Genomic DNA, 27,390 nt, shown 5'->3' with positions numbered 1-27,390 from the left:
TGCGTGGCTCAAAGATCGATGTGGGAGAAATGGGTTAGAGTTCATGCGACATTGGTACCAATATAGGGAAAAGTCTGTACCAACTATCCTGTTGGTACAGACTCTATTTAAATCATGCTGGAACTAGTCTCTTGCAAATCGAATAACTAGGGCTTTAAGCTAAATAGTGGGGTGATTAAAGGAAATCAAAGTGTAACACAAAGGTAAGAGTATAGATGAATGATGAGGCTCGTTACTTCCAGATAACGAAAGGAAGGGATAGAGTGTATTAATGTCATTTTAAATCAAGGAATCATGGAAGAGGAGGGAAAATTAATAAAGAACAAACTTAAAGGCTTTGTATTTGAATGCATGTAGCATTTAAAATAAAATTGAGTTAAATAGTCAATTGGGTTGATTTGGTGATTAATTAATGATCTTGTAGTAAAAGATCCTCTAGAGACGAGTGATCATCGCATGCTTAAATTTCAAATTCAGTTTGAGGGCAATGAGTCCTCCTCTGATGTTAAACTGAGGGATTTACATCAGTGTGAGGACTTGCCGCAGACCCTTTTGTATCCCTCCCCTTGCTCTTTGAGCCTATGCTGAAAGACAGAAAGACTGAAAGGTAGGACAGTCGATGAACAGTAGCAGATACTTAAGGAAATTTCTGTTCCTGCCAACTAAAATATATCCTAGAGAGGAAGAATAGATTGTAAAATGGGGAAATGCAGCTGCGGCCAAGCAAGGGGGTTAAAGACAACATAAAGACAAAAATGGAAAGCACACCAAACGTCAGTGGCAGGCTGGAGGCTTGGGAAACCTTTAAAGATCAAAAAAGGTTACTAAAATAATAAAGAAAAGCAAAGGTAAATTATGAAAAAAATCCATCCCAAAATGTAAAAACAGAAAGCAAAAGATTCTATAAGTGTATAAAAAGGAAGAGAGTAGCTGAAATTAGCATTGGTCCCTCAGAGGATGAGACATGGAAGTAAATAACAGAGAACACAAATGGAAGAGACACTGAATCAATATTCTACCTCAGTTTTCATGGTAGAGGACACTCGAACCACCCAATATTAACAAGTAATGCAGAGGATGTTGAAAAGGACAAACTTAAAACAATGCCCATTTCTAGGGAAAAAGTACTGAACAAGCTATTGGCATTAAAGGCAGACAAGTCCCCAAGGCCTTTGAGACCCTAGCCTACAGCCTAGGGTCTGAAAAGAAGTAGCAGCAGAGATAGTGGAGGCAGTGGTTATAATATTCCAAAATTCCCTGGATTCTGGAAAGTTTCCAGTGGATTGGAAAATAGCTACTACAATGCCCCTGTTCAAAAAAAGAGGGAGGCAGAAAGTAGGAAACTATGAACCAATTTAATGTCTGATGGGAAACTGTTGGAATCCATTATTAAGGAAGCAGTAACTGAAGATTTGAAAAATCAGTGCAATCTATCAGTGTCAGCCTGATTTTATGAAGGGTAGAATACAATGTGTTTGATTAATTTGAAGATGTAACAAGCAAAATGGATAATGGCGATCCTGTAGTTGTGTATCTGGGCTTCCCGAAGGCATTTAATAAGGTGTTGCACAAAGGCAAGATCCCATGGGAATGGGGGTGATGGATTAGCTTGGTGGAGAATTGGCTAATGAAGAGCAAACATAGAGTGGGATAAATCGCTTGCTTTCTGATTGGCAGGCTGTATCTTGGGGTGTGCCACAGGGTTCGGTTTACGATCTATATTAATGACTTGGACATAGGGTTAGAATGTACTATAACTAACTTTGCAGATGAGCAAATTGCAAAGAGGAATGAAGAAATTTGCAAATGTAATAGGCAGATGAAATTTAACATGAATAAGTCTGAGGTTATCCATTTGGGTCGGAGGAATAAAAAGGGCAACTTATTATCTAAATGTGGAGAAACTTGCAGTGCAGAAGGATTTTGGTGTCCTTGTGCATGAAACGCAGAAAGTTACTATGCAGCTGCAGCAGGTAATCAGGAAGGCAAATGGAATTTTTGCATTTATTACTCATGGAATAGAGAATAAAAATAGCAAAGTGCTGTTGCAACTGTATAGGACTATATGGCATTGATGAGACTGCATCTTGAGTACTGCACACACTTTTGGTCCCCTTGCTTGAGGAAGAAGACAAGTGTGTTTATTGGATGTGATTCAGAGAAGGTTCACTAAATTGATTCCAGGGATGAAGGACTTGTCTTATGGAGGGGAACCGGTGGATGTTTTTAGATTTCCAAAAGGCATTCGATAAGGTGCCTCACAAAAGGTTGCTGCAGAAGGTTAGGGTGCACAGAGTTGGGGGTAAGGTGTTAGCGTGGATAGAGGATTGGCTGCCTAATAGGAAGCAGAGAGTTGGAATCAATGGGTGCTATTCTGGTTGGCAGTTGGTGACCAGTGGAGTGCCACAGGGATCGGTGCTGGGGCCTCAACTGCTTACCATTTACAAAGATGATCTGGAGGAGGGGGCTGAGCGTAGGGTGACGAAATTTGCTGATGACATGAAGGTGAGTGGAAAAGCAAATTGCGTGGAGGGTGTGGAAAGTCTGCAGAGAGATCTGGATAGGCTGAGCGAGTGGGCGAGGACCTGGCAGATGGAGTATAATGTTAGCAAGTATGAAGTTATCCACTTTGGTAGAAATAATAGTAGGAGGGATTATTATTTAAAAGGCAAAAAGCTGCAGCATGCTACGGTGCAGAGGGACCTGGGGATCCTTGTGCACGAATCGCAAAATCCCAGTCTGCAGGTGCAGCAGGTGATCAAGAAGGCGAGTGGAATGTTGGCCTTTATAGCGAGGGGGATAGAATATAAAAGCAGGGAGGTCTTGCTGCAACTGTACAGGATACTGGTGAGGCTGCAGCTGGAGTACTGTGTGCAGTTTTGGTCGCCGCATTTGCGCAAGGATATATTGGCCTTTGGAGGGAGTGCAGAGGAGGTTCACTAGGCTGACACCGGAGATGAGGGGGTTAACCTATGAAGAGAGACTGAATAGACTGGGTCTGTACTCGTTAGAGTTTAGAAGGCTGAGGGGGGATCTTATAGAGACATATAAGATAATGAAGGGGATAGATAGGGTAAAGGTAGAGAGATTCTTCCTGCTTAGAAAGGATAACAGGACTAAAGGGCACAGCCTCAAGATAAGGGGGGGGTGCAGTTTAGATCAGAGTTGAGGAACTTCTTCACTCAAAGGGTGGTGAATCTCTGGAATTCTCTGCCTATTGAAGTGGTGGAGGCTACCTCGCTGAATACTTTTTAAGTCACGGATAGACAGGTTTCTGATAGACAGGGGAATTAAGGGTTATGGGGAGAAAGCGGGAAAGTGGAACTGATCCACTTCAGATCAGCCGTGATCTTATTGAATGGTGGGGCAGGCTCGAAGGGCTAGATGGCCTACTCCTGCTCCTATTTCTTATGTTCTTATGTATACTTGCTGGTGTTTAGAAGAATGAGAGGGGTTCTAATTGAAGTATATAAGAAGCTGCAGTGGATTGATAGGGTAGGCGTAGTGTGGATTTCTCCCCTTGCTGGACATTCTAGAATAAGATACCATAGTTTTAGGCTGAAGGGTGGCAGGCTTAAAACAGAAATGAGGAGGAATTACTTCACTTGAACGGTCATGAATCTGTGGAATTCTCTATGCTGGAGTGCAGTGGATGCCAGAACACAGAATAAATTTGAGGAGATGAGTTTTTAAGTAGTAGCAGGAGGAAAGGTTATAGGGAATGGTAGGAAGGACTATTACTTACGTGGCGAAAAACTGCAGCAGGCGACGGTGCAGAGGGACCTCGGGGTCCTTGTGCATGAGTCGCAAAAACCCAGCCTGCAGGTGCAGCAGGTGGTCAGGAAGGCGAATGGGATGCTGGCCTTCATAGCGAGGGGGATTGAATATAAAAGTAGGGAGGTCTTGCTGCAGCTGTATAGGGCATTGGTGAGGCCGCAGCTGGAGTACTGTGTGCAGTTTTGGGCGCCGCACCTGCGCAAGGATATTTTGGCCTTGGAGGGAGTGCAGAGGAGGTTTACTAGGCTGATACCGGAGTTGAGGGGGTTGAGCTATGAGGAGAGGCTGAATAAACTAGGCTTGTACTCGTTAGAGTTTAGAAGAATGAGGGGAGATCTCATTGAGACGTATAAGATGATGAATGGGATGGATAGGATAGAGGTGGAAAGACTCTTCCCGCTCAAAAAAGACAGTAGGACTAGGGGGCACAGCCTCAAGATAAAGGGGGGGCAGTTCAGAACGGAGTTGAGGAGGAACTTCTTCACTCAAAGGGTGGTGAATCTCTGGAATTCTCTGCCCGTTGAAGTGGTGGAGGCTGCCTCGCTAAATATTTTTAAGAAGCGGGTTGATGGGTTTTTGATAAGAGAGGGGATTAAGGGTTATGGGGAGAGGGCGGGAAAGTGGAACTGAGCCACGACAGATCAGCCATGATCTTATTGAATGGCGGGGCAGGCTCGAAGGGCCAGATGGCCTACTCCTGCTCCTATTTCTTATGTTCTTATGTTCTTATGAAATGAGCAAAAAAGGCTGAGATGAGATCAACCATGATCATATTGAATGGCCGAGGAGTGGGCTCAAGGAGCTGAATTGCCTACTACTGCTCCTAGCTGTGTTAAAATACGTTCCCTTTGTTTACTCTGTTTAATCATAAAAGATTATTTATATAATTACCCCATTCATAATATTGTACTGCCACCTAATCTTCTGTCAGGAAACTGAATGAAGAATAGAAATGAAATTTGGGATTTTCCTGATTTTTTTTTTATATATAGATTATTGCAGAAGGTAAGGGGGCATGGAGTTGGGGGTAGGGTGTTAGCGTGGATAGAGGATTGGTTGTCAAATAGGAGGCAGAGAGTGGGGGTTAATGGGTGCTATTCGGATTGGCGGTTGGTGACTAGTGGAGTGCCCCAGGGGTCGGTGCTGGGGCCTCAGCTATTTACCATTTATATAGATGATATGGAGGAGGGAACCAAGTGTATGGTGTTGAAATTTGCTGATGACACCAAGATTGGGGGAATGGCAAATTGCGCGGAGAGTGCGGAGAGTCTGCAGAAGGATCTAGATAGGCTGGGCGAATGGGCCAGGAAATGGCAAATGGAATTTAATGTTGGCAAGTGCGAGGTGGTCCACTTTGATAGGAATAATGGTAGGAAGGACTATTTCTTATGTGGCGAAAAACTGCAGCAGGCGACGGTGCAGAGGGACCTCGGGGTCCTTGTGCATGAGTCGCAAAAACCCAGCCTGCAGGTGCAGCAGGTGGTCAGGAAGGCTAATGGGATGCTGGCCTTCATAGCGAGGGGGATTGAATATAAAAGTAGGGAGGTCTTGCTGTGGCTGTATAGGGCATTGGTGAGGCCGCAGCTGGAGTACTGTGTGCAGTTTTGGGCGCCGTACTTACGCAAGGATATTTTGGCCTTGGAGGGAGTGCAGAGGAGGTTTACTAGGCTGATACTAGGCTGAGTTGAGGGGGTTGAACTATGAGGAGAGGCTGAATAAACTAGGCTTGTACTCATTAGAGTTTAGAAGAATGAGGGGAGATCTCATTGAGACGTATAAGATGATGAATGGGATGGATAGGATAGAGGTGGAGAGACTCTTCCCGCTCAGAAAGGACAGTAGGACTAGGGGGCACAGCCTCAAGATAAAGGGGGGGCGGTTTAGAACAGAGTTGAGGAGGAACTTCTTCACTCAAAGGGTGGTGAATCTCTGGAATTCTCTGCCCGTTGAAGTGGTGGAGGCTACCTCGCTAAATATTTTTAAGACGCGGGTTGATGGGTTTTTGATAAGAGAGGGGATTAAGGGTTATGGAGAGAGGGCGGGAATGTGGAACTGAGCCACGACCGATCAGCCATGATCTTATTGAATGGCGGGGCAGGCTCGAAGGGCTAGATGGCCTACTCCTGCTCCTATTTCTTATGTTCTTATTAGCTACTTATTACTTAAACTTGCTGAGCCATCCATTGGAGCTTAAAGGAGAAAAATATACTTCCACAACTTAGAACTTGTTTCCTGTGATATTTATTTTGTTTTTAGTTTTTGATTGGACAATTTTCATTTTGGAAATACCACTCAGCACATGAAAACCTAATCCAGTAATATGCTACCTCCTATATAATTGATTTTTGAGTGCATGCAATGCTTTAGCTTATTGCTTTACTTGGTGGTTTATTCCATACATTTACTCACCTTTTTGGGTAAATTAGTTTTTCTCGTTTATTTAATGTTCTTCAATTTCTATTTGTCTTAAGTGGCCTGACTTTCTTGCCATACTTTTAAATAGTAATCTTGTTTATAAAGAGTGGTTTCCAGTTGTGGAGCATCAGTTTGAGGAAGATGCTGTAAACTTGATATGGAAAAAAATCTTGCAGAACTCTTGGGTAATATGGTCAATTTGAGTGCCATGTGGCCTGTGCTGGGAACTTTGATGGAGTTGAGTGGCATTTAAATACAGCTTGTATGAGAGATCCAGTGTAGGAGTTGAGATTACTATTGATCTCATGTTATCCAAAACTTGTTTCTTTTCTTCAAAGGACTGGGTTGTTGGTTAACTTGTTGAATCCATCTGTGTAGAATATGGCTGCAGATAATTTGAGTGGACTTTTTGACTTTTGAATATATAGTTACGTTTGAAATTGCCACAAGTGTTCAGTGTTTTTGCTGATGCCAGCTTTTTTTCTATTATTTCTGAATTTTTAAAAATAAACTGAATTCAAAATCTCAATTTGCCATGCTGAGAGTTTGAACTTCTTTCTTGGATTGTTATTCAAGGTAGCTGGATTGTTAACCATTAACTGCACCCCAACATTGCAATGAACTTGCTTTGCTTCCTCACTGTGATGTATCTTATCAACGTATCAGACTAGGTTAGCTTGTCAATAAGTTGGTGACTGCTGTTTTCCCCTCTGGAGGCAGATACAGCCTGAACCCCCTGCAAACAAGCATTTAAAAATTAAAAATCTTTAAATCACAATTGAATGTATAATTTTAAGAGTACATTTTCCAGTTCAATACTTATAGAGCTTTGACCTCTATTCAAACTCTTGGCACATGTTTCAATTACACAGTGCACTGAATTCATCATCCTGCAATTTTCTATCCACTGGTGCATTGATTTTTGTGTCTCCATTCCCCATATGCTCTCTCTGGTAAACATTTACTGGTTTTGTAATTACATATGGTTCACAAGCCAAGGTATAAAAAAAAATCTAACCATTGAAAATGCTAAGGAAAGATGCTATTGTATACTTATATTGTTCATGAAAATTCATTCTTTGCATTGATTTTGAGTTAGTGGTGTGATTAGCAATACTTTAATACTTTCTGGTCCAAAGGGTTAAATTGTAAGCAAATAAAAGTGGAATCTCATTCTTTCAGTTTGTGATTTATTTAAGGAGATTTTTTAAAATGTAGAAGTTTTTGCTTTATGCATTCTTCCTATCCGTCTCTATTTCTCAATCTAAGCTTTCTTCCTCCCCACCTGATTTAGTATTGAATTCATTTTTCCAGTTGTTTTTCTGCTTCATTCTCAATCCATAAATTTCATTGTTTAGAGAGATATGTTGTTTGTATGACTACTCAAGGTCTCAGGTGCACTTTTGCCTTTGTGCCAATATCGGCTGTCAATTGCAGCAGTTTTGTAGGCAAAATGACTTTGTTGTGACGTGCTTTGTTAGGAGTTGATTTGCATAGTGTGGCTCAATTTATTTCATTTTTGAGCTGCTTCATAGCAAATATGGTTGGCCTGGGAATGTTCTTTTAGTATCTCTACTCCTGTAGAGAGGCTAGATTTTTTTTCTTTGACTGCTAAACATCTTTGGAATTCTAATTCTGGCTCAAGATGTTCATGACAGAAGACAGTGCAAATTTACAGACGAAAGAGACAGACCAGTGGGAACTGTTGCACCGAGAATGGAAAACAAAAATGAGTAGAGAGCTAAGTGCTCAGATATATATCATAAGAACATAAGAAATAGGAGCAGGAGTAGGCCATCTAGCCCTTCGAGCCTGCCCCGCCATTCAATAAGATCATGGCTGATCTGTTGTGGCTCAGTTCCACTTTCCCGCCCTCTCCCCATAACCCTTAATCCCCTCTCTTATCAAGAACCCATCAACCCGCTTCTTAAAAATATTTAGCGAGGCAGCCTCCACCACTTCAACGGGCAGAGAATTCCAGAGATTCACCACCCTTTGAGTGAAGAAGTTCCTCCTCAACTCCGTTCTAAACTGCCTCCCCTTTATCTTGAGGCTGTGCCCCCTAGTCCTACTGTCTTTTTTGAGCGGGAAGAGTCTCTCCACCTCTATCCTATCCATCCCATTCATCATCTTATACGTCTCAATGAGATCTCCCCTCATTCTTCTAAACTCTAACGAGTACAAGCCTAGTTTATTCAGCCTCTCCTCATAGCTCAATCCCCTCAACTCCGGTATCAGCCTAGTAAACCTCCTCTGCACTCCCTCCAGGGCCAAAATATCCTTGCGCAGGTGCGGCGCCCAAAACTGCACACAGTACTCCAGCTGCGGCCTCACCAATGCCCTATACAGCTGCAGCAAGACCTCCCTACTTTTATATTCAATCCCCCTCGCTATGAAGGCCAGCATCCCATTCGCCTTCCTGACCACCTGCTGCACCTGCAAGCTGGGTTTTTGCGACTCATGCACAAGGACCCCGAGGTCCCTCTGCACCGTCGCCTGCTGCAGTTTTTCGCCACGTAAGTAATAGTCCTTCCTACCATTCTTCCTACCAAAGTGGACCACCTCACACTTGCCAACATTAAATTCCATTTGCCATTTCCTGGCCCATTCGCCCAGCCTATCTAGATCCTTCTGCAGACTCTCCACACCCTCCGCACAATTTGCCTTTCCCCCAATCTTGGTGTCATCAGCAAATTTCGACACCCTGCACTCGGTTTGTACAAATGAAGAAAGCGTGAGGAAGAAGGTCTAAGACAAACCCAGATATAGAGATGCCAAAAGCATATGTATGAGAAATGCGAGACTAACAATGAGGTATGTGTGGGAAACTTGCGCAGAGGTCATAAAGAAATAGAAAGCATTTTTGTTGAGATATTGTCAGAAATTTTCAATCATTAAAGCTTTATGAAATATTGTGTGATTTATGGTCTAATGTTTCTATTACAACACAACTGCTAAATCATGGTGAACAATGTAACAGCAGATTCACTAATCTGAATTTAAAAATGCACCATTCACGAATTGAATTAAATAACTATTGACCTATTATTAAAGAGTTTGTTTCTATTTACCTGCTGCACCTGAAGATTCATAACACAGTATGATTCGCATAGGGGAAAATTGTTAAGTTTGTTATGCATATAACTTATCAATAATTTGAACTAACATTTTTGAATTTGTTTTGGTCAGTTGCAGGAATGAGTCCTTACTTCCAACCTTTCTATCAGCCCAATGAATGTGGTAAGGCCCTTTGTGTGAGGCCAGATGTGATGGAACTGGACGAATTGTATGAGTTCCCTGAATATTCCCGGGATCCTACAATGTATTTAGCATTGAGAAATCTAATTTTGGCTCTTTGGAATATTAATTGCAAAGTAAGCTTTCTGTATATGTTTTTCCCTTTTCCTTTGTCCTTTATCTTACCATGTTTTTCTTGCTTTATCCCCCATCTCCTGAAAGTGACCACTGATAATTGCACAGATAGCTGTTTTTAATGACCTCAGAGAAGTCCTGATAGATTTTTTTTGATTCCAAAGGTGTTGCAGCTATCCTAGATTAGTATTTTCTGCAGGAAGGGCACAGTTAAGTTTACAGCTGTCAGAAATGATACTTGTGTTCACAAGATTTTTATTTTTTGCTTCCCTCCATTCCTAGGCTGGGTATTTGGAAGTTAATTTTCTCTGGTCAAGTTCAAATCAGCACTCTCCAAAAGTTAAATGCAGGACTGTATGGCAACATTTAACACCACATAAGTAGGGCATATCAAATTAAATCTTGCAATTTGCTTTAATTTAGTATTTTAGTGGAACATAGTCTTGAAATAATCCCATGGACTGTCCTAATTGAGTAGAATTAGAATTATAGAATGTTGAAATTATGAGTACAACCAAACCAATAAAAATCTCCTCCAAAGAATTGTATTACCTGGGTTGTGTGCTTTGAACCTGAACACACACATTTTGTGTATGTGATTCTGATTCCAATTCTCTTTGTGAATATTTAACATTTGCTCAGCTAATTGTTGGTGGCACTTGTACAACTTGTGTTCTATAATGTAAGATAAATCTCAATACCATGTTAAAAAGGTAGCAAGTTTCAGGTCTTTTTATGTTCCAGCATGGTACAAACTGAATTTTGCTAGCAAAGAGTGAGTTCTGTGGAATTTGTTTACAGAGGTCAGGGTACCTTGTGCTGAGGAATGCTTTTGAATGCATAAAAACCATGCCAGCAGTTAATAGCACTAAGTATTAATTTCAATTGGGCATCAATATTGTCAAAACATTTGTTTGGTGCATGCTACCTTGGAAGACATAACAAAGAAACTTGAGTTAAGAAAGCAAATTAAATCTTGCTTGTTGTGCAAAAATAAATCTGTCTTTATGGTTTGCCTTGTTTTCATTCTGTAATTCTTAATTATCCCCCATGACTCCTCCCATTGCATTTCCTCTTCTCTTTCCCTAGCCTCAATTTGCAATCCTTTTGATTGATTTTAAAGTCTCCATTATAATTGTGACATAGTTCTACCAAATATATATTTGGAAATGCTTACAGTTAACCAGTTTGCTTATTAAATCCATTTGATGTTCTCTTCACTTTTGACTATTTTTGTCTTGTTACTGTCCTGTAGTACATGGTAGTTGCTTTTTCATTTAACATCACACTGTGAATGCTCCAGCTGTTCAACAGCCATCAGCATGTTAGCACTGACTTAGTGAATAAGGAAGGAAATTAGATAAAATTCTCGTTGTGGTCAGTTTGAAAGGATAACCTAAAGAGCCAGTTATTTGGCAAGATGCAGTTATTGTCCCTTTAATTTGCTTGTTATTGATTTGGGACCAGTGAGCATGTAGTTTTTTGAGGGTGTTTTTCACTCCTTTAAAAAAATAGTTTCTACACTTGCTTGTTAGCAATACTTGCCCACCTTTCATCTCACTCATCACCATCCACATCTCTCAAACCTCATCCAATATTTCTTCTAGTACTCCATCCATTTTGGGGAATTGTTTGTCTTGATCCTTTCTCGTCATTTTAGAATGTGCATCTCGTTGTAAGTTGCAAAACATTATTGCAACAAAGTTATTAATTTCTTCTTCAGTGAGTGCATGAAACAATTAGTTCACCATATAAATTAACTGTATTGTGTTCATCCGCAGCTTTGACTCCATTAGTATTCTTTTAGGGTTTCCCCCCTCCTCTGAATTCTCTCTATTATTGTACTAGAAAAATATCTTGCAGTTGTTTTGTTTCTACAGATGCAATTCCAGATTTCATTGGATTAATTTGCCTCTGCTGTGCTAATGCTTCAACTAGAACTATCCAGTTCTATTGCAATTTCTTGCCCTTTTCCTGTATCCTTTTTATATGTCTACTTTTCAAATATTTTCCAATTCCCCTTTCAATAAGGGGACACCTATGGCATTCAGTATTTTGAATAATCTCTGTTGGAAGGGAGGGGGGAGGGCGCTGGTGAAGGAATTCTGCATATCCTTTTAATTCTTACAGGATCCCTGAGTTAATGATTTTGAAAGAGCGTTCTTTCATCCCAGTGAATATTTTTCTCCTCCTCCTTTCTCTCTATATTGTATTACAAAATTTGTAAATAAACTTTGTAATTTTTTCCCTTTCACTTTGATTTCTTAGTGTTTACTTTATAATTGCTGCTCCTTACAATGGATCCAATTTAAACTTTTACATTTCTCCTTGGCTTGATCTCTTTAACATTAAGGAGTACTGCTGTTTAGTTGTGTTGAACCTAAGATTGTGTTGTCACCACCACTCGGATGTCACAGTTGTCTGTACATTATCTGTGCCACTTCTAATTAGAAAATGATGATGTAAGCTGCCACATGTAATATTTTTGGCCACTGTGTTATTAAACAGTCATGTATTACAGTAATTTACACAACTAACCACTTTACATCCTTAGTGTGAAAACTTCGATGATTTATAATGCAAACTAATTGAGGTAATTAAATGCAATAATAAATACTTAATCGGGAAGTTGAGATATGGAGAAAGGCTGGAATTTGGAATGAAGAAAATAGAGCTGTCACCAACATACGAAATGTGCTCAACTGATCAAGTGATTTACTCTTCTTGCGTATATAATGCCAAAATACTAAAATTGTCTTCCTTATCTTTTATCTGTAGGAGGTTCTCACCCCACAAAAGTGTGCAAACCACATTGTTGTTCGAGGGCTTGTCCGTATTCGCTGTGTGCTGGAAGTGGAGAAGATCTTGTATTTTGTGACGAGAAAAGGCTTGGTCAATACTGGGGTCTTGGCTGTTAACCCAGATCATCCCCTCCTGCCTAGTTATTACCACAAGGTCAGAGGAGTACATGATGTTTTAATTTTCATGTTACTTTTAAAATGTAATTAACATAATTTTAAAAATCCCTAATTTGTGAGGTGGTTAGGAATTCCAGGATCCATTTTTTTTCTCATTTTGATTGCTGAAGCAATAAACAGTTGTTGCAATGTTAACCACCTCTTGTGCTTACACATGTACTGATTAATCTTTGAAAGATATTAGTACAAAAAGCAAAAGATGAGCATTGTAAAGCTTTCAGATGGCCTGAACCTTTTGAATTCAAAGACTCCAAGAGGAGAGTTGAGTAGAGATGATGTTGCCGTAACAATGTAAATGTAGAATGTTAATAACAGTGTAAGACATAAGGTAAACGATAATCACTTTTAATTCATTGGATAAAGACTGGCGGGGGTGGGGGGGAGGTGATATTGTATAAGGGCCTGGCACATGTATAGTTAATATGGGACTGGGTACTGTATGACATGGTGGCATAGTGGTTAGCACTGCTGCCTCAGCACAAGGGACCCAGGTTCAGTTCCTGCCTTGGGTCACTGTCTGTGTGGAATTTGCACATTCTCTCCAGGTCTATGTGGATTTCTTCTGGATGCTCCGGTTTCCTCCCAAGGTCCAAAGATGTGTGGGTTTGGTTGATTGGCCATGCTAAATTGGCTTTCGTGTCGGGGGATTAGTAGAGTAAATATGTGGGGTTATGGGAATAGGATCTGGATGGGATCGTGTTCGGTGCAGACTTGATGGGCTGATTAGCCTCTTTCTGCACTGAAGGACTCTATGATTCTATGGACTGTGTACTGCCCACACAAAGATGACCATATGACCCACACCGAGGCTCGAGGAGGAGTTCTTGGAATGCTGCCGGGATAGTTTCCTCGAACAGTGTGTGTTGGAGCCGACGAGGGAGCGAGCTACCTTGGATCTGGTGCTATGTAATGAGGCGGGTAGAATTAGGGACCTTGCGGTGAAGGATCCTCTTGGGGAGAGTGATCATTGTATGGTGGAGTTTCTGGTGCAGATGGAAGAGGAGAAAGTGGGTTCCTGGACGCGCGTCCTTTGTTTGAACAGAGGGGAGTACGGTAGGATGAGAGAAGAATTGGCGAATGTGGACTGGGGGAGCGTGTTGGAAGGTAGGTCTGCTGAGGAGCAGTGGAGGATCTTTAAGGAGATCTTTCTTGGTGCTCAGCAGAAATTTATTCCGATGGTCAAAAAGGACAGTAGGAGGAGAGGTAATAAGCCGTGGATAACGAAGGAGGTGAAGGAAAGTGTTAAATTAAAAGCGGAGGCGTTTAGAGTAGCAAAGAGTAGTGGGCGAGAAGAGGATTGGGAGAGGTTTAAATGTCGACAAAGAAGATGATAAAGAAGGGTAGGAGAAACTATGAAGCTGGGCTTGCGCTTAATATAAAAAAGGATAGCAAGAGTTTTTAAAAAGGAAGAGGCTGGCTAGGGTGAACATTGGTCCCTTAGAGGATGAGAAAGGGGACTTAGTGGTAGGGGATGGGTATATGGCTGAGGTCCTGAATAACTTTTTTGTTTCTGTCTTCACGGAGGAGGACGTGAATAATTTGCCGGGTGTTAGAGATGGAAAGGTGGTAGGACTGGAGGGTCTTAATGACATTACTGTTACTAGAGAGGAGGTGCTCGACAGACTGGAGGGACTGATTGTGGACAACTCGCCAGGACCGGATGGAATGCATCCGAGGGTTCTGAAAGAAATGGCGGAGGTGATAGTGGATGCCTTGGTGGTTATTTTCCAGATGTCGCTGGATTCCGGGAAAGTGCCGGAAGATTGGAAAACAGCTAATGTTACGCCATTGTTTAAGAAGGGTGCCAGGCAAAAGGCAGGGAATTATAGGCCAGTTAGTTTAACGTCTGTTGTAGGTAAAATGTTAGAATCCGTCATCAAGGAGGAAATAGCGAGGCATCTTGAGAGGAATTGCTTGATAGAGCAGACGCAGCACGGTTTCGTTAAAGGGAAGTCGTGTCTGACAAATTTACTGGAGCTCTGAGGATGTGTCTAGGGCGGTGGATAGAGGAGAGCCGGTGGATGTGGTCTTTCTTGATTTTCAGAAGGCGTTTGACAAGGTACCTCACAAGAGGTTATTGCAGAAGGTCAGGGGGCATGGAGTTGGGGGTAGGGTGTTAGCGTGGATAGAGGACTGGTTGTCAAATAGGAGGCAGAGAGTGGGGGTCAATGGGTGCTATTCGGATTGGTGGTTGGTGACTAGTGGAGTGCCTCAGGGGCCGGTGCTGGGGCCTCAGCTATTTACCATTTATATAGATGATCTGGAGGAGGGAACCGAGTGTAGGGTGTCGAAATTTGCTGATGACACCAAGATTGGAGGAAAGGCAAATTGGGCGGAGGGTGTGGAGAGTCTACAGAAGGATCTAGATAGGCTGGGCGAATGGGCCGGGAAATGGCAAATGGAATTTAATGTTGGCAAGTGCGAGGTGGTCCACTTTGGTAGGAATAATGGTAGGAAGGATTATTACTTACGTGGTGAAAAACTGCAGCAGGCGACGGTGCAGAGGGACCTTGGGGTCCTTGTGCATGAGTCGCAAAAACCCAGCTTGCAGGTGCAGCAGGTGGTCAGGAAGGCAAATGGGATGCTGGCCTTCATAGCGAGGGGGATTGAGTATAAAAGTAGGGAGGTCTTGCTGCGGCTGTATAGGGCATTGGTGAGGCCGCAGCTGGAGTACTGTGTGCAGTTTTGGGCGCCGTACTTACTCAAGGATATTTTGGCCTTGGAGGGAGTGCAGAGGAGGTTTACTATGCTGATGCCGGAGTTGAGGGGGTTGAGCTATGAGGAGAGGCTGAATAAACTAGGTTTGTACTCGTTAGAGTTCAGAAGAATGAGGGGAGATGTCATTGAGACGTATAAGATGATGAATGGGATGGATAGAATAGAGGTGGAGAGACTCTTCCCGCTCAGAAAGGATAATAGGACTAGGGGGCACAGCCTCAAGATAAAGGGGGGGGGGTGGTTTAGAACGGAGTTGAGGAGGAACTTCTTCACTCAAAGGGTGGTGAATCTCTGGAATTCTCTGCCCGTTGAAGTGGTGGAGGCTACCTCGCTAAATATTTTTAAGACGCGGGTTGATGGGTTTTTGATAAGAGAGGGGATTAAGGGTTATGGGGAGAGGGCGGGAATGTGGAACTGAGCCACGACAGATCAGCCATGATCTTATTGAATGGCGGGGCAGGCTCGAAGGGCTAGATGGCCTACTCCTGCTCCTATTTCTTATGTTCTTATGTTGTACAAAGCCCTGTGTACCAGCAAGCAAGGAGACATGTCTCAGCTTTTATCCTTTACTGTGCTTTTGTAAGTATGTCCAAGAGTCAGTAAAGTCTTAGTTAACCTATGAATGACCACAGAAATTTCTTCAGACATACTGCACTAACCTACAACTTGCAACCAATCCTCCTTCCACTTACTTCAAACTTGTACCACTTAGATATTGAGCTCTCTATGAAGAGAATCGGGTCTTTCCTGCTCACATTACTAAGCCCCCTCAATTGTCTACAACTCAACTCTCCTGTCAACTACTTCTCCTCCAAATAAAACCACTGCAGTCTATCTGATCTTTCCTCATAGTTTGTTACCTTGAATGAAGAAATCTTTCTTGTTAATCTTCTCTATACCCTCTGATGTAGTTATATCTTTCCTGTTATAGTGTGTTGACCAGCACTCTGCACAGTACTTCAGCTGTGGCCAAACTAATAATTTGTACAATTGGGACAAAATATCCCTGCTCTTAGATCTGTCTTTGTCAGTAAACAGGAGATATTCCTATGGATTTATTTTCATTAAATTAAACTATTTGGCTAGAATTTATTATAACTAATAGATATCATCTGCCATTTGTTAGAATTGCCCTATCCTATTAATTTTTTTCGAACAGTTGGCCTTGCAAAATCTCAGTGGGAGATTAAAATGGCACCTGAGAGTGCCTAGAACTTGTATGAACAGACAACTATCTGCTTCAGTAATCAGTGAGATGGAATAACTATGAATGAAGAATGTAGACCCTGAACCAGGAATTTAGAATAGTGAATGCAATAAATACCGTGCTGGATACAACCTTGCCATTTTCACACAAGGCTTACGGCAGAATGGTGCACCTCAGAGCAACCTTTGGGTTTAGCTGAAAACCACTCAGCTAATTAGTTTCACAGTAGATTCTGGCCCATTAATACATCAATTTTGTGTTTCTTACTGTATGCTTTTTACCATTATAAATTTGCATTTGAGTATTGGGTGTGTAAATATTGAGGGTGCAATTTAGAATTAGTATGTTACGTTGTTACAATGACAATATTAATTCCTAATGTCCTATTTGTAATTAACAATCAGGCAGTCCTTGACTTTGACATTCAAGATACCACAAGGATACTTAAGACTTTTAAAAATGGACATCCTGTTTTGCATTTATGACATTGATTTTGACTTTATGATGCCATGTCAGCTCATCTTTTACATTTTTATCAACAATTTATGATACGTTCTGAACAAACTCAGAAATTGTGAAACTCCTGCTGAAAAACTGGGCCGCTTGCACCCTTCACTCACCAGGCTATAACTCCAGGACGGAAAGTTGATACAGAGAACGGTTGCTGTGGCCTGCTGGTAGCACACCACCTGGCCAAGCTAGAGCTCAAAACTGGAAAACTGTTTTGAAAGCCTTGAAATGAAGTCACAAATTGCCAGTAAAAACCCTGTCTTGCCTGATTGGCTGATCTCCCATTGATTATAATGTGGTCTTTCATGCCTGCGGTCTGAAGTCTTTTGCTTGGCCAGCTGTGGAGAATGGCCTCTGTGGCCTGCTGACAGAGGTCTGAATACACCGGGATGAATGTCTAAAACCTGCTGCAAATTAGGTTGTAATTTTCTGCGAAAAATGCTGCCTTCCCTGCTGAAGGAACCAATCCTCCGTTTTTAGCATTGTTCCTATGGGGAAATCGACACAATCGGTCTGTAGAAACGACGTAGCATGTCAAAAAGTCCCAAATCCAACCTATGTGTAGGAATAAACATAATGGCCTGGTTTTTGCTGTAATAACAACAGCAAGGACATCAGCACTCATAATTATTATAAGATGATCCCTGATAGCAACTTCTACTACCTACATGTGCAGTTAGGCATGGAGATCCAGAAGTTGCTCTTCCAGAAGGTGCACTGTTCCATTTCTTACTGGCAGGGTCAGCATTGAAATCAATTTAAGAGCATTATTATTATCCTGTTGGGGATTGTTAACATTACAGAGACATTGGAACACATTTTAACCAATAGAACTAAACCACAGGGTTTTATCATAGAAGAAATCATAGAAATTGCAGAAACCAGGCAAAAGGCGGGGAATCCAGGCAAAAGGCGGGGAATTATAGGCCGGTTAGTTTAACGTCTGTTGTAGGTAAAATGTTAGAATCCATCATCGAGAAGGAAATAGCGAGGCATCTGGAGGGGAATTGCTTGATAGAGCAGACGCAGTACGGTTTCGTTAAGGGGAAGTCGTGTCTGACGAATTTACTGGAGTTCTATGAGGATGTGTCTAGGGCGGTGGATAGAGGAGAACCGGTGGATGTGGTTTTTCTTGATTTTCAGAAGGCGTTTGACAAGGTACCTCACAAGAGGTTATTGCAGAAGGTCAGGGGGCATGGAGTTGGGGGTAGGGTGTTAGCGTGGATAGAGGATTGGTTGTCAAATAGGAGGTAGAGAGTGGGGGTCAATGGGTGCTATTCGGATTGGCGGTTGGTGACTAGTGGAGTGCCTCAGGGGTTGGTGCTGGGGCCTCAGCTATTTACCATTTATATAGATGATCTGGAGGAGGGAACCGAGTGTATGGTGTTGAAATTTGCTGATGACACCAAGATTGGTGGAACGGCAAATTGTGCGGAGGGTGTGGAGAGTCTGCAGAAGGATCTAGATAGGCTGGGCGAATGGGCCAGGAACTGGCAAATGGAATTTAATGTTGGCAAGTGTGAGGTGGTCCACTTTGGTAGGAATAGTGGTAGGAAGGATTATTACTTACGTGGCGAAAAACTGCAGCAGGCGACGGTGCAGAGGCACCTTGGGGTCCTTGTGCATGAGTCGCAAAAACCCAGCTTGCAGGTGCAGCAGGTGGTCAGGAAGGCGAATGGGATGCTGGCCTTCATAGCGAGGGGGATTGAATATAAAAGTAGGGAGGTCTTGCTGCGGCTGTATAGGGCATTGGTGAGGCCGCAGCTGGAGTACTGTGTGCAGTTTTGGGCGCCGTACTTACTCAAGGATATTTTGGTCTTGGGAGGGAGTGCAGAGGAGGTTTACTATGCTGATGCCAGAGTTGAGGGAGTTGAGCTATGAGGAGAGGCTGAATAAACTAGGCTTGTACTCGTTAGAGTTTAGAAGAATGAGGAGAGATCTCATTGAGACGTATAAGATGATGAATGGGATGGATAGGATAGAGGTGGAGAGACTCTTCCCGCTCAGAAAGGACAGTAGGACTAGGGGGCACAGCCTCAAGATAAAGGGGAGGCGGTTTAGAACGGAGTTGAGGAGGAACTTCTTCACTCAAAGGGTGGTGAATCTCTGGAATTCTCTGCCTGTTGAGGTGGTGGAGGCTGCCTCGCTAAATATTTTTAAGACGCGGGTTGATGGGTTTCTGACGAGAGGGGATTAAGGGTTATGGGGAGAGGGCGGGAATGTGGAACTGAGCCACGACAGATCAGCCATGATCTTATTGAATGGCAGGGCAGGCTCGAAGGGCCAGATGGCCTACTCCTGCTCCTATTTCTTATGTTCTAACCCTACAGTACAGAAAGAGGCTATTCGGCCCATCGCATCTGCACCAACCACCGACAGGCCCTACCCCCGTATCCGTACATATTTTACCCACCAATCTATTGAGCTATGAGGAGAGGCTGAATAAACTAGGCTTGTACTCGTTAGAGTTTAGAAGAATGAGGGAAGATCTCACTGAGACGTATAAGATGATGAATGGGATGGATAGGGTAGAGGTGGAGAGACTCTTCCCGCTCAGAAAGGACAGTAGGACTAGGGGGCACAGCCTCAAGATAAAGGGGGGGCGGTTTAGAACAGAGTTGAGGAAGAACTTCTTCACTCAAAGGGTGGTGAATCTCTGGAATTCTCTGCCAGTTGAGGTGGTGGAGGCTGCCTCGCTAAATATTTTTAAGACGCGGATTGATGGGTTTTTGATAAGCGAGGGGATTAAGGGTTATGGGGAGAGGGCGGGAATGTGGAACTGAGCCACAACAGATCAGCCATGATCTTATTGAATGGCGGGGCAGGCTCGAAGGGCTAGATGGCCTACTCCTGCTCCTATTTCTTATGTTCTTATGTTCTAATCCTCCAACCTATGCATCTACGGTCAATTTAACATGGCCAATCAACCTAACCTGCATGTCTTTGGACTGTGGGAGGAAACCCATACAGACACGAGGAGAATGTGCAAACTCCACACAGACAGTGACCCCAGCCGGGAATTGAACCCAGGTCCCTGGAGCTGTGAAGCAGCAGTGCTAACCACTGTGCTACCATGCCACCCATAAATGTTTTATGTTTTTGAACAAAATTAAATGACGTATTTGTAAAATAATTAAAGTAAGCTTTATTGCGTAACATTATAGTTTATAATGACTTGTGTAAGGTACCCCCTGCCCCCCAAGCCCTCAACAGTTCCCTTATCTCACAAAGCACTTAAGGTTCATTCACATTTTTTTGGCAAAGTGGCCCTTCAGTTTTTTTATTGAACTCAACTCTGGATTCCACTTCTCCAGCATTGGTCCCCTTCAACTCGTGCACAGTAGGTTAAAATAAAAATTCTAGTAGTTCACTGCTAAGGCTTAAACTGCAACAAAGCTGATTATTTCCAGAACTCCAACTGCAAAGTGTTAACTGTTTTTATTGAGAATTACTGTAGCCTCCTTCCTTCCAGCTAAACAAATCTTCCAGTCATTTCAAATTTGTCTTATTCTGAACATCAGTTCCTGGTCACAGGCTGCCTTATTGATGATAGATCTAGCATTTACTCTGCCTGAGGTGCAGGTCTGGTTTTATCTCAGAACTTCCAAGGGTCTGCAAGCTAAGTAAGATTCAAAGTTCATATAGTCTCTTTGATGCTTCTCTTGGCCAGTTTCTCCTGCTGGCTGTGCCCTAACAACTGAATTCACTCTAACAACTTTAACCAAAGAATTTCATTAAGCCCTTCCCATCTCCATGGCAGTGTGACACATCGCCTGCAAGTCAACTAACTTGTAATACCAAACCTTTCTGTAATTCTGGGAAACCACATGAATAACTCATCTTTTACTGAAATAATTGCAGATGTAATGCCTGTACTTTTTTAGCTAAATGAGCACACTTTCTGTTCATGAGCTAACCTTAAGTCAGTATACCCCCAACCTTTTAAGTACAATATAATCCCAATATTGTTTGAATTGCATTGGCTTTGGGACTGTTTTTTCCAAGCTCTTAACCAAATATCTGCATTCTCTAATTAAACTGTAATTCTTAAAATTGTAAAACGCGTGAACAAGGTTTTAATGATGTCCTAAATATTTACTGCTGAACATCATTTATAACCAATATAAAATGTAGTTTTTTTTAATTATGGAGTTCCCTCAGAGAAGAAATTGCAGAATTTTAAAAAGATTACGATTTTTTGTTTTACTTATCGCTCTCTCAATCTTTTCTGTGTGTTCTTATCTTTCTTGTTAACTGTACAGTGATTTAAATGTAATTTATATTTCCTCTTTCTAAATTTCCTACTTTACAGTCTGTGTGGCTGTGAGGATCTTTAAACCTGAAAGAGTCTCACTGCTGCTTGTGCTGCTCAGGCTCCTCAGATCCTCTGTAGCAGGTACTGCATTTAAGCTCATAAAATATAGGAGCAGAATTAGGCCATTCGGCCCATCAAATCCAGTCCGCCATTCAATCATGGCTGATATGCTCTTCATCCCCATTTTCCTGCCTTCTCTCCATAATCTTTCGACCAATAACCAATTAAAAATCTGTCCTCAAATTTACTCACTGTTCCAGCATCCACTGCCCTTTGGGGTAGCAAATTCCACAGATTCACAACTCTTTGGGAGAAATAGTTTCTCCTCAACTCTGTTTTAAATTTGCTCCTCCTTATCCCAAGAGTATAACCTCTCATCCTAGAACCTCTTCACTACAATGCCACTACATCTTTCCTAAAATAAGGGGACCAAAACTGTGCGCAATACTCCAGGTGCTGCCTCACCAATACCTTACCTTTTATATTCTATTCCTTTAGCTATAAATGCCAACATTCCATTTGCTTTCTTTATTATCTGCTGTACCCGCATGCTAGTTTTCTGACTCATGAATGAGGACACCCAGATCCCTCTGCACTGGAGCATCCCAAGGTGTCTCCCCATTTAGATAGTAAGTTGCCTTCCAGTTTTTGCAACCAAAATGCATGACCTCACGCTTATCCATGTTAAACTCCACCTGCCACATTTTGGTCCACACTCCTAACCTATTTAAAGCCATTTGTAAGGTTCTTATTTCCTCATTGCAACTTACTGTCCCACCTACAGGTACTAAATCATTAGAAATTTGCATTGACAATCTCCAAATTTCTGTGGGCAAAATGTGTAAGTTTAAAAGTGAAAGCCATTCCTTCGCTGTTGAGAGAAACATTTGGGTCAATGTAGGACTTCAAAATGTGAGATAAATTATGTCTATATACACAAGTCTAGATATTCCCTGTATTGCTGAGGGCTATTGTATCAGCTTGTGTTAAAATAATATTTTGCTTCTAGATTCTCATTGCACATCATTAAACAAAATCTGTTTTAAGGAAATTGATCTTTACTGCAATACTTTCCCTGCTGCCATTCTCAATTGATTGAATTTTGTAGTGCAAGAGAAATGTATTTGCGTTCCTAATTCATCATTACGCACAATCTCTTCTTGATGTGAGGCTGATCATTGTTACTGTGCATCCTGACATTTTGACAGTGTGGTAGTTATGCTTTCAATATCCTGTCACGTTCTTGCACACTTCAATACTAAGACATTCTGCTCATTTTACCAATGTCAGAGAAAGGATAAGAAAAGAGTTACTGAATTCTATCACAGTCAAAATTCAAGATCTTATGGCTTTCAGTTGGCCACTTTAATGACTGAGCCATCTGCCATGCTGGTGTTTCTAGAAAATTACTTTGTATTACTTTTTGGTTTTGTAACTAAACAGCCAACAAGCAGATTTCTCAATTATTACATTTTGTTACTTTTTGATGTTTGGTAATATGTGTTTTGGATAAGTTAAAATTTGCAATAAGAATTTGATTAGACAGTTGCACACTTAATCCAAATAGTATTGTGAAAACAAACTTATCAGTTCTCTCTCCCCAATCCGAGGTATGCTGCACCTACAATTTTTGGCATAATGTGATTGAATGTAAATTTACTAGTAACTACACTTGTAACCTGGAAAATTGACTTCCTGTCCTATTGTTCTTTAAGCCATATTTCAGTAAGCATCTGTCTGAACTCCTGTAGCTGATGACACTTCCTGCTCATACGATTGTTCAGGATATAGGAAGTATCCTGGTGTTGCCATGTGGTTTAGGATAAAACAGAGGTGTCCTGCCATGCCTCTATTTATTAGATAATGATCTAAACTTTCTAGAAATACAAGCTTTCAGGTTAAAGGCTTGTCCCTGATCTGGGCAAATGAAAACACCCAGTCACATCAGCTTCTTCTCTTGTGCTAACATCACCTTCCTGGTGATGTTATCCCTCTTCTTGCTCACTCTCTTGCCTCCATTGGCTCCATACTACTAGCTCTCCTGTTGTTCTGCCCCCACATTGTCAGGCCTATGTTCCCTTATCGCGAGGCTCTCTGAAGACTGTCTTTGTAGAGAAGTCCTAGTAAAATTGAAGTCACTGGTAATTGGTTGGAGTGATCCCTAGCACAAGAGAAGATGTTGTGGTTATTGGATGCCAATCATCTTAGCTCTTAATTGCCACATTTCCTTGGGACAATGCATAGGGCCATACATCATCTTATGCTTCAGCCATGATCTTTCCTTCATCATAAGGTTGGAAATGGAAATTCTTTTTGATTGCACAGCATTTAAAGCCATTTGCAGGGCCTCTGATAACCAAAGTAGCCTGTGTCTGCAGACAGCAAGACATAGACAGCATTCAGACTTAGGCTGATAAAGTGGCAAGTGACATTTGAGGCAATGATCATCTCCAAGAAGACCCAATCTAACCATCTTCCATGACATCCAACCACATTCTTATTGCTTGCTCCCTTGACATCATCCTGGGGGTTACCATTGACCAGAAACTTCACTGGACTTGCCATTATAAATACTGTTCCATCTCACAAGCAGGGAATTCTACAGGGACTAATTCATCTCCTGACCGTGAAGCACAAGTCAAGAGAGTGATGGAATATTTCCTGTTTAACTGGATGGGTGCAGCTCCAGTAACACCATAGCAGCTAGACATCATGAAGATAAAGCAGTCTGCTTGACTGCATCCATTACCTTAAATATTCACTCCTTTTGCCACAGTGGTTGCAGCGTTTACCATTTTTACGATATACTCCAGCAACTTGCCAATACTTCTGTGACAGCACCTTCCAAATTCTCAACCTCAAGCACTTGGAAGGCAAGGAGAGGAGGCATGTAGTAACACTACCACTTGCAAGTTTAGCTGTCAGTTGACACCATCAGGATTTTGGAAATATGTTGCCATTCCTTCAGTGTCAAAATCCTGAAACCCCCTCATGCACTATAGATGTACTTGTATCATGTGGACTGCAGTTGTTCAAGAAGGTCACTCACTGAGGATAATTCAGAGTGGGTAATAAATGCTGGCCTTGCCGGTGATGCCCACATTCATGAAAAATATTTTTTTTTTAAAATTACTCACGTTCAGAGTTCCATTTGCTCACTGACATCACTGTTGTTACCTTCAGAATTCTGAGAATCCTCTGGTGTTTTGGCAAGTCAGTTCCTCCCTTGGTATTACTTGCTGACTGGCAATTCATTCCTACTTCACTCCTTTTATCCACTTGCTGGTTCTTCTCTTGGCACCTTTTTTTAAAGGAGTCTCCTGTTCATAATTATCACAATGTAGAAGGAAGCCATTCAGTTCATCATGTCTGTAGCACCTTGTCAAATGAGTAATTTGTGTCATGACATTCTCCTGCCTTCTCCCTATAACCCTGCACATTCATTCTTTTCAGGTAACACTCTAATTCCCTTTTGAATGCTTTGAGCCTATCTCCAACATACTCACAGGCAATGCATTCCAGATCCTAATCACTCGCTGCATGAGAAGTTCTGATTGCTTTATTCAGGGTTAGTTAAAATCTGTACCCTCCATTCATGATCCTTTCACAAGTGAGAATCGTTTTTTCCTGTCTACTGTGTCCAGATCCATCATGATTTTGAATCCTTCTATTCCAGCTAGGGAAACGATTTTAACTTCTGCAATCTATTGTCATTCCCACTGCACTGTAAAGTTTGTGTTAGGCCACTTGACTCTGCACTGGTTCCCTGAAAGAGCATTCCACCTGGTCCCATTCCCCTGCCTTTTCCCTGTAGCTTTGCATATTATTTCAGATAGCAATCCCAGTTCCTTTTGAATACATTGATTGAACTTGCCTCTAACAGCCTTTCAGGATGTTTGTTCCAGTGCCTCTGGGTGAAATTTTTTTTTCCTCAATTACTTTTACTCTTTTTGCCCATTAGTTTGAATCTGTTTCCTTTAATTCTTGAGTAGGAACAGTTTCTTACTATTTACCCTGTCCATACTCCTCAGGATCTTGAATACCTCTATCATGTCTTCTTTCCTCAGAACTGTTTAATTCTTGTGAATCTTTTCTGCACTTCCAAAATTGTGGTGCTCAGAATTGAACACACTACTCCAGCTGAAGTCGTACAGGTGTCTTATACAAGTTCAACATAACTTCTTGTAGTCTATGCTCAATTAACTCATGATACTGCATGATTTATTAACTGCTCCCTTCACCTGTTCTGCCACCTTCAGTGGCTATCCAGCTAGGTGTCTGCTTCACCTCATTTAGAGTTGTACCCTTTATGTTGTCTCTTCGTGTTCTTCCTACCAAATTTAATACTTCACACTTCTTTCCATTGAAATTCATCTCCCAACTGCCCATTCGACCAACTTGCCTGGCTTTTTGAAGTTCTATGCTATTAGAGCCATAGTTCAATATTTCCAACTTAAGATGACTGGTCTGTAGTTGCTGGGTTTAGGGGTTGCAATGTTTGAACATAACATAATAAATAGGAGCAGGAGTAGGCCATCCAGCCCTTCGAGCCTGCCCTGCCATTCAGTAAGATCATGGTTGATCTGAAATGGATCAGTTCCACCTTCCTGCTTTCTCCCCATAACCCTTAATTCCCCTGTCTATCAGAAACCTATCTACCCATGACTTAAATATATTTAGCGAGGTAGCCTCGACCACTTCAACGGGCAGAGAATCCCAGAGATTCACCACCCTTTGAGTGAAGAAATTCCTCCTCAACTCCGATCTAAACTGCCCCCCACCCCCCGCCCAAGGCTGTGTCCTCTAGTCCTTCGATCCTTTCTAAGTGGGAAGAATCTCTACCTCTACCCTTTCTAGCCTCTTCATTATCTTATACGTCTCTATAAGATCCCCCCTCATCCTTCTAAACTCCATCCAGTACAGACCCAGTCTATTTAGTCTCTCTTCATAGGCCAACCCCCTCATCTCCGGTATCAGCCTAGTGAACCTCCTCTGCACTCCCTCCAAGGCCAATATATCCTTGTGCAAGTGCGGTGACCAAAACTGCACACAGTACTCCAGCTGCGGCCTCACCAGTGCCCTGTACAGTTGTAGCAAGACCTCCCTGCTTTTATATTCTATCCCCCTCGCTATAAAGGCCAGCATTCCATTCGCTTTCTTGATCACCTGCTGCACCTGCAGACTGGGTTTTTGCGACTCGTGCACAAGGACCCCCCAGGTCCCTCTGCACCGTAGCATGTTGCAGCTTTTTGCCTTTTTAAATAATAATAATCCCTCCTACTATTATTTCTACCAAAGTGGATAACCTCACACTCGCTAACATTATACTCCATCTGCCAGGTCCTCGCCCACTTGCTCAGCCTATCCAGATCTCTCTGCAGACTTTCCACACCCTCCATGCAATTTGCTTTTCCACTCATCTTCATGTCATCAGCAAATTTTGTCACCCTACACTCAGCCCCCTTCTCCAGATCATCTTTGTAAATGGTAAGCAGTTGAGGCCCCAGCACCGATCCCTGCGGCACTCCACTGGTCACCAACTGCCAACCAGAATAGCACCCATTGATACCAACTCTGTGCTTCCTATTAGACAGCCAATCCTCTATCCACGCTAACACCTTACCCCCAACTCCATGCACCCTAATCTTCTGTAGCAACCTTTTGTGAGGCACCTTATCAAACGCCTTTTGGAAATCTAAAAACACCACATCCACCGGTTCCCCTCTGTCTACTGCAATTCTCCAATCACCTAGCATCACCCCCGAGTGTAAGAAAAATGGAAAAATTATGGCCAGTGCCTCCACAATTATTACACCCACTTTCCTCTATCTTTAGATGTGCTTCCTCCAGTCCTGATGATGTCTTATGAACTTTTAAGTACAGACAGCCCATCCAAAACCACTGTATCAATTTTTAACCCTTCTACTGTCAGAAGTAGCTTCCCATCCACAATGGCCTGAATGAAGACAGGTGCAAAGCATTGATTTAATACCTTAGCTCTGTCCCTGCCGTCATAAATCCCTTTTTTGTCCACTGCCTTCATGGATAAATCCCTTTTCTGGCTCTCTAAGCGGCCCTATTCTTTATACATATCCTGT

At 42.2% G+C, this 27,390-nt stretch overlaps 1 protein-coding gene across 1 annotated transcript in view; it reads left to right on the top strand.

Annotated features, from left to right (window-relative positions):
• Positions 1-27,390, top strand: part of kdm1b (lysine demethylase 1B) — a 145,348-nt gene that overhangs the window by 46,304 nt on the left and 71,654 nt on the right. The window contains exons 9-10 of the mRNA XM_080204011.1: positions 9,382-9,566; positions 12,343-12,519. Coding sequence (XP_080060137.1) covers positions 9,382-9,566; positions 12,343-12,519 — 362 coding nt within the window. The remainder of the gene's footprint in view (positions 1-9,381; positions 9,567-12,342; positions 12,520-27,390) is intronic.

The sequence above is a fragment of the Carcharhinus amblyrhynchos genome, chromosome 2 (genome assembly GCF_965287045.1).
Source record: "Carcharhinus amblyrhynchos chromosome 2, sCarAmb.v2.hapA, whole genome shotgun sequence".
NCBI lineage: Eukaryota > Metazoa > Chordata > Chondrichthyes > Carcharhiniformes > Carcharhinidae > Carcharhinus > Carcharhinus amblyrhynchos.
Note: the sequence above shows the minus strand (reverse complement) of the source record. Positions and strands in the feature narration are given on the sequence as shown.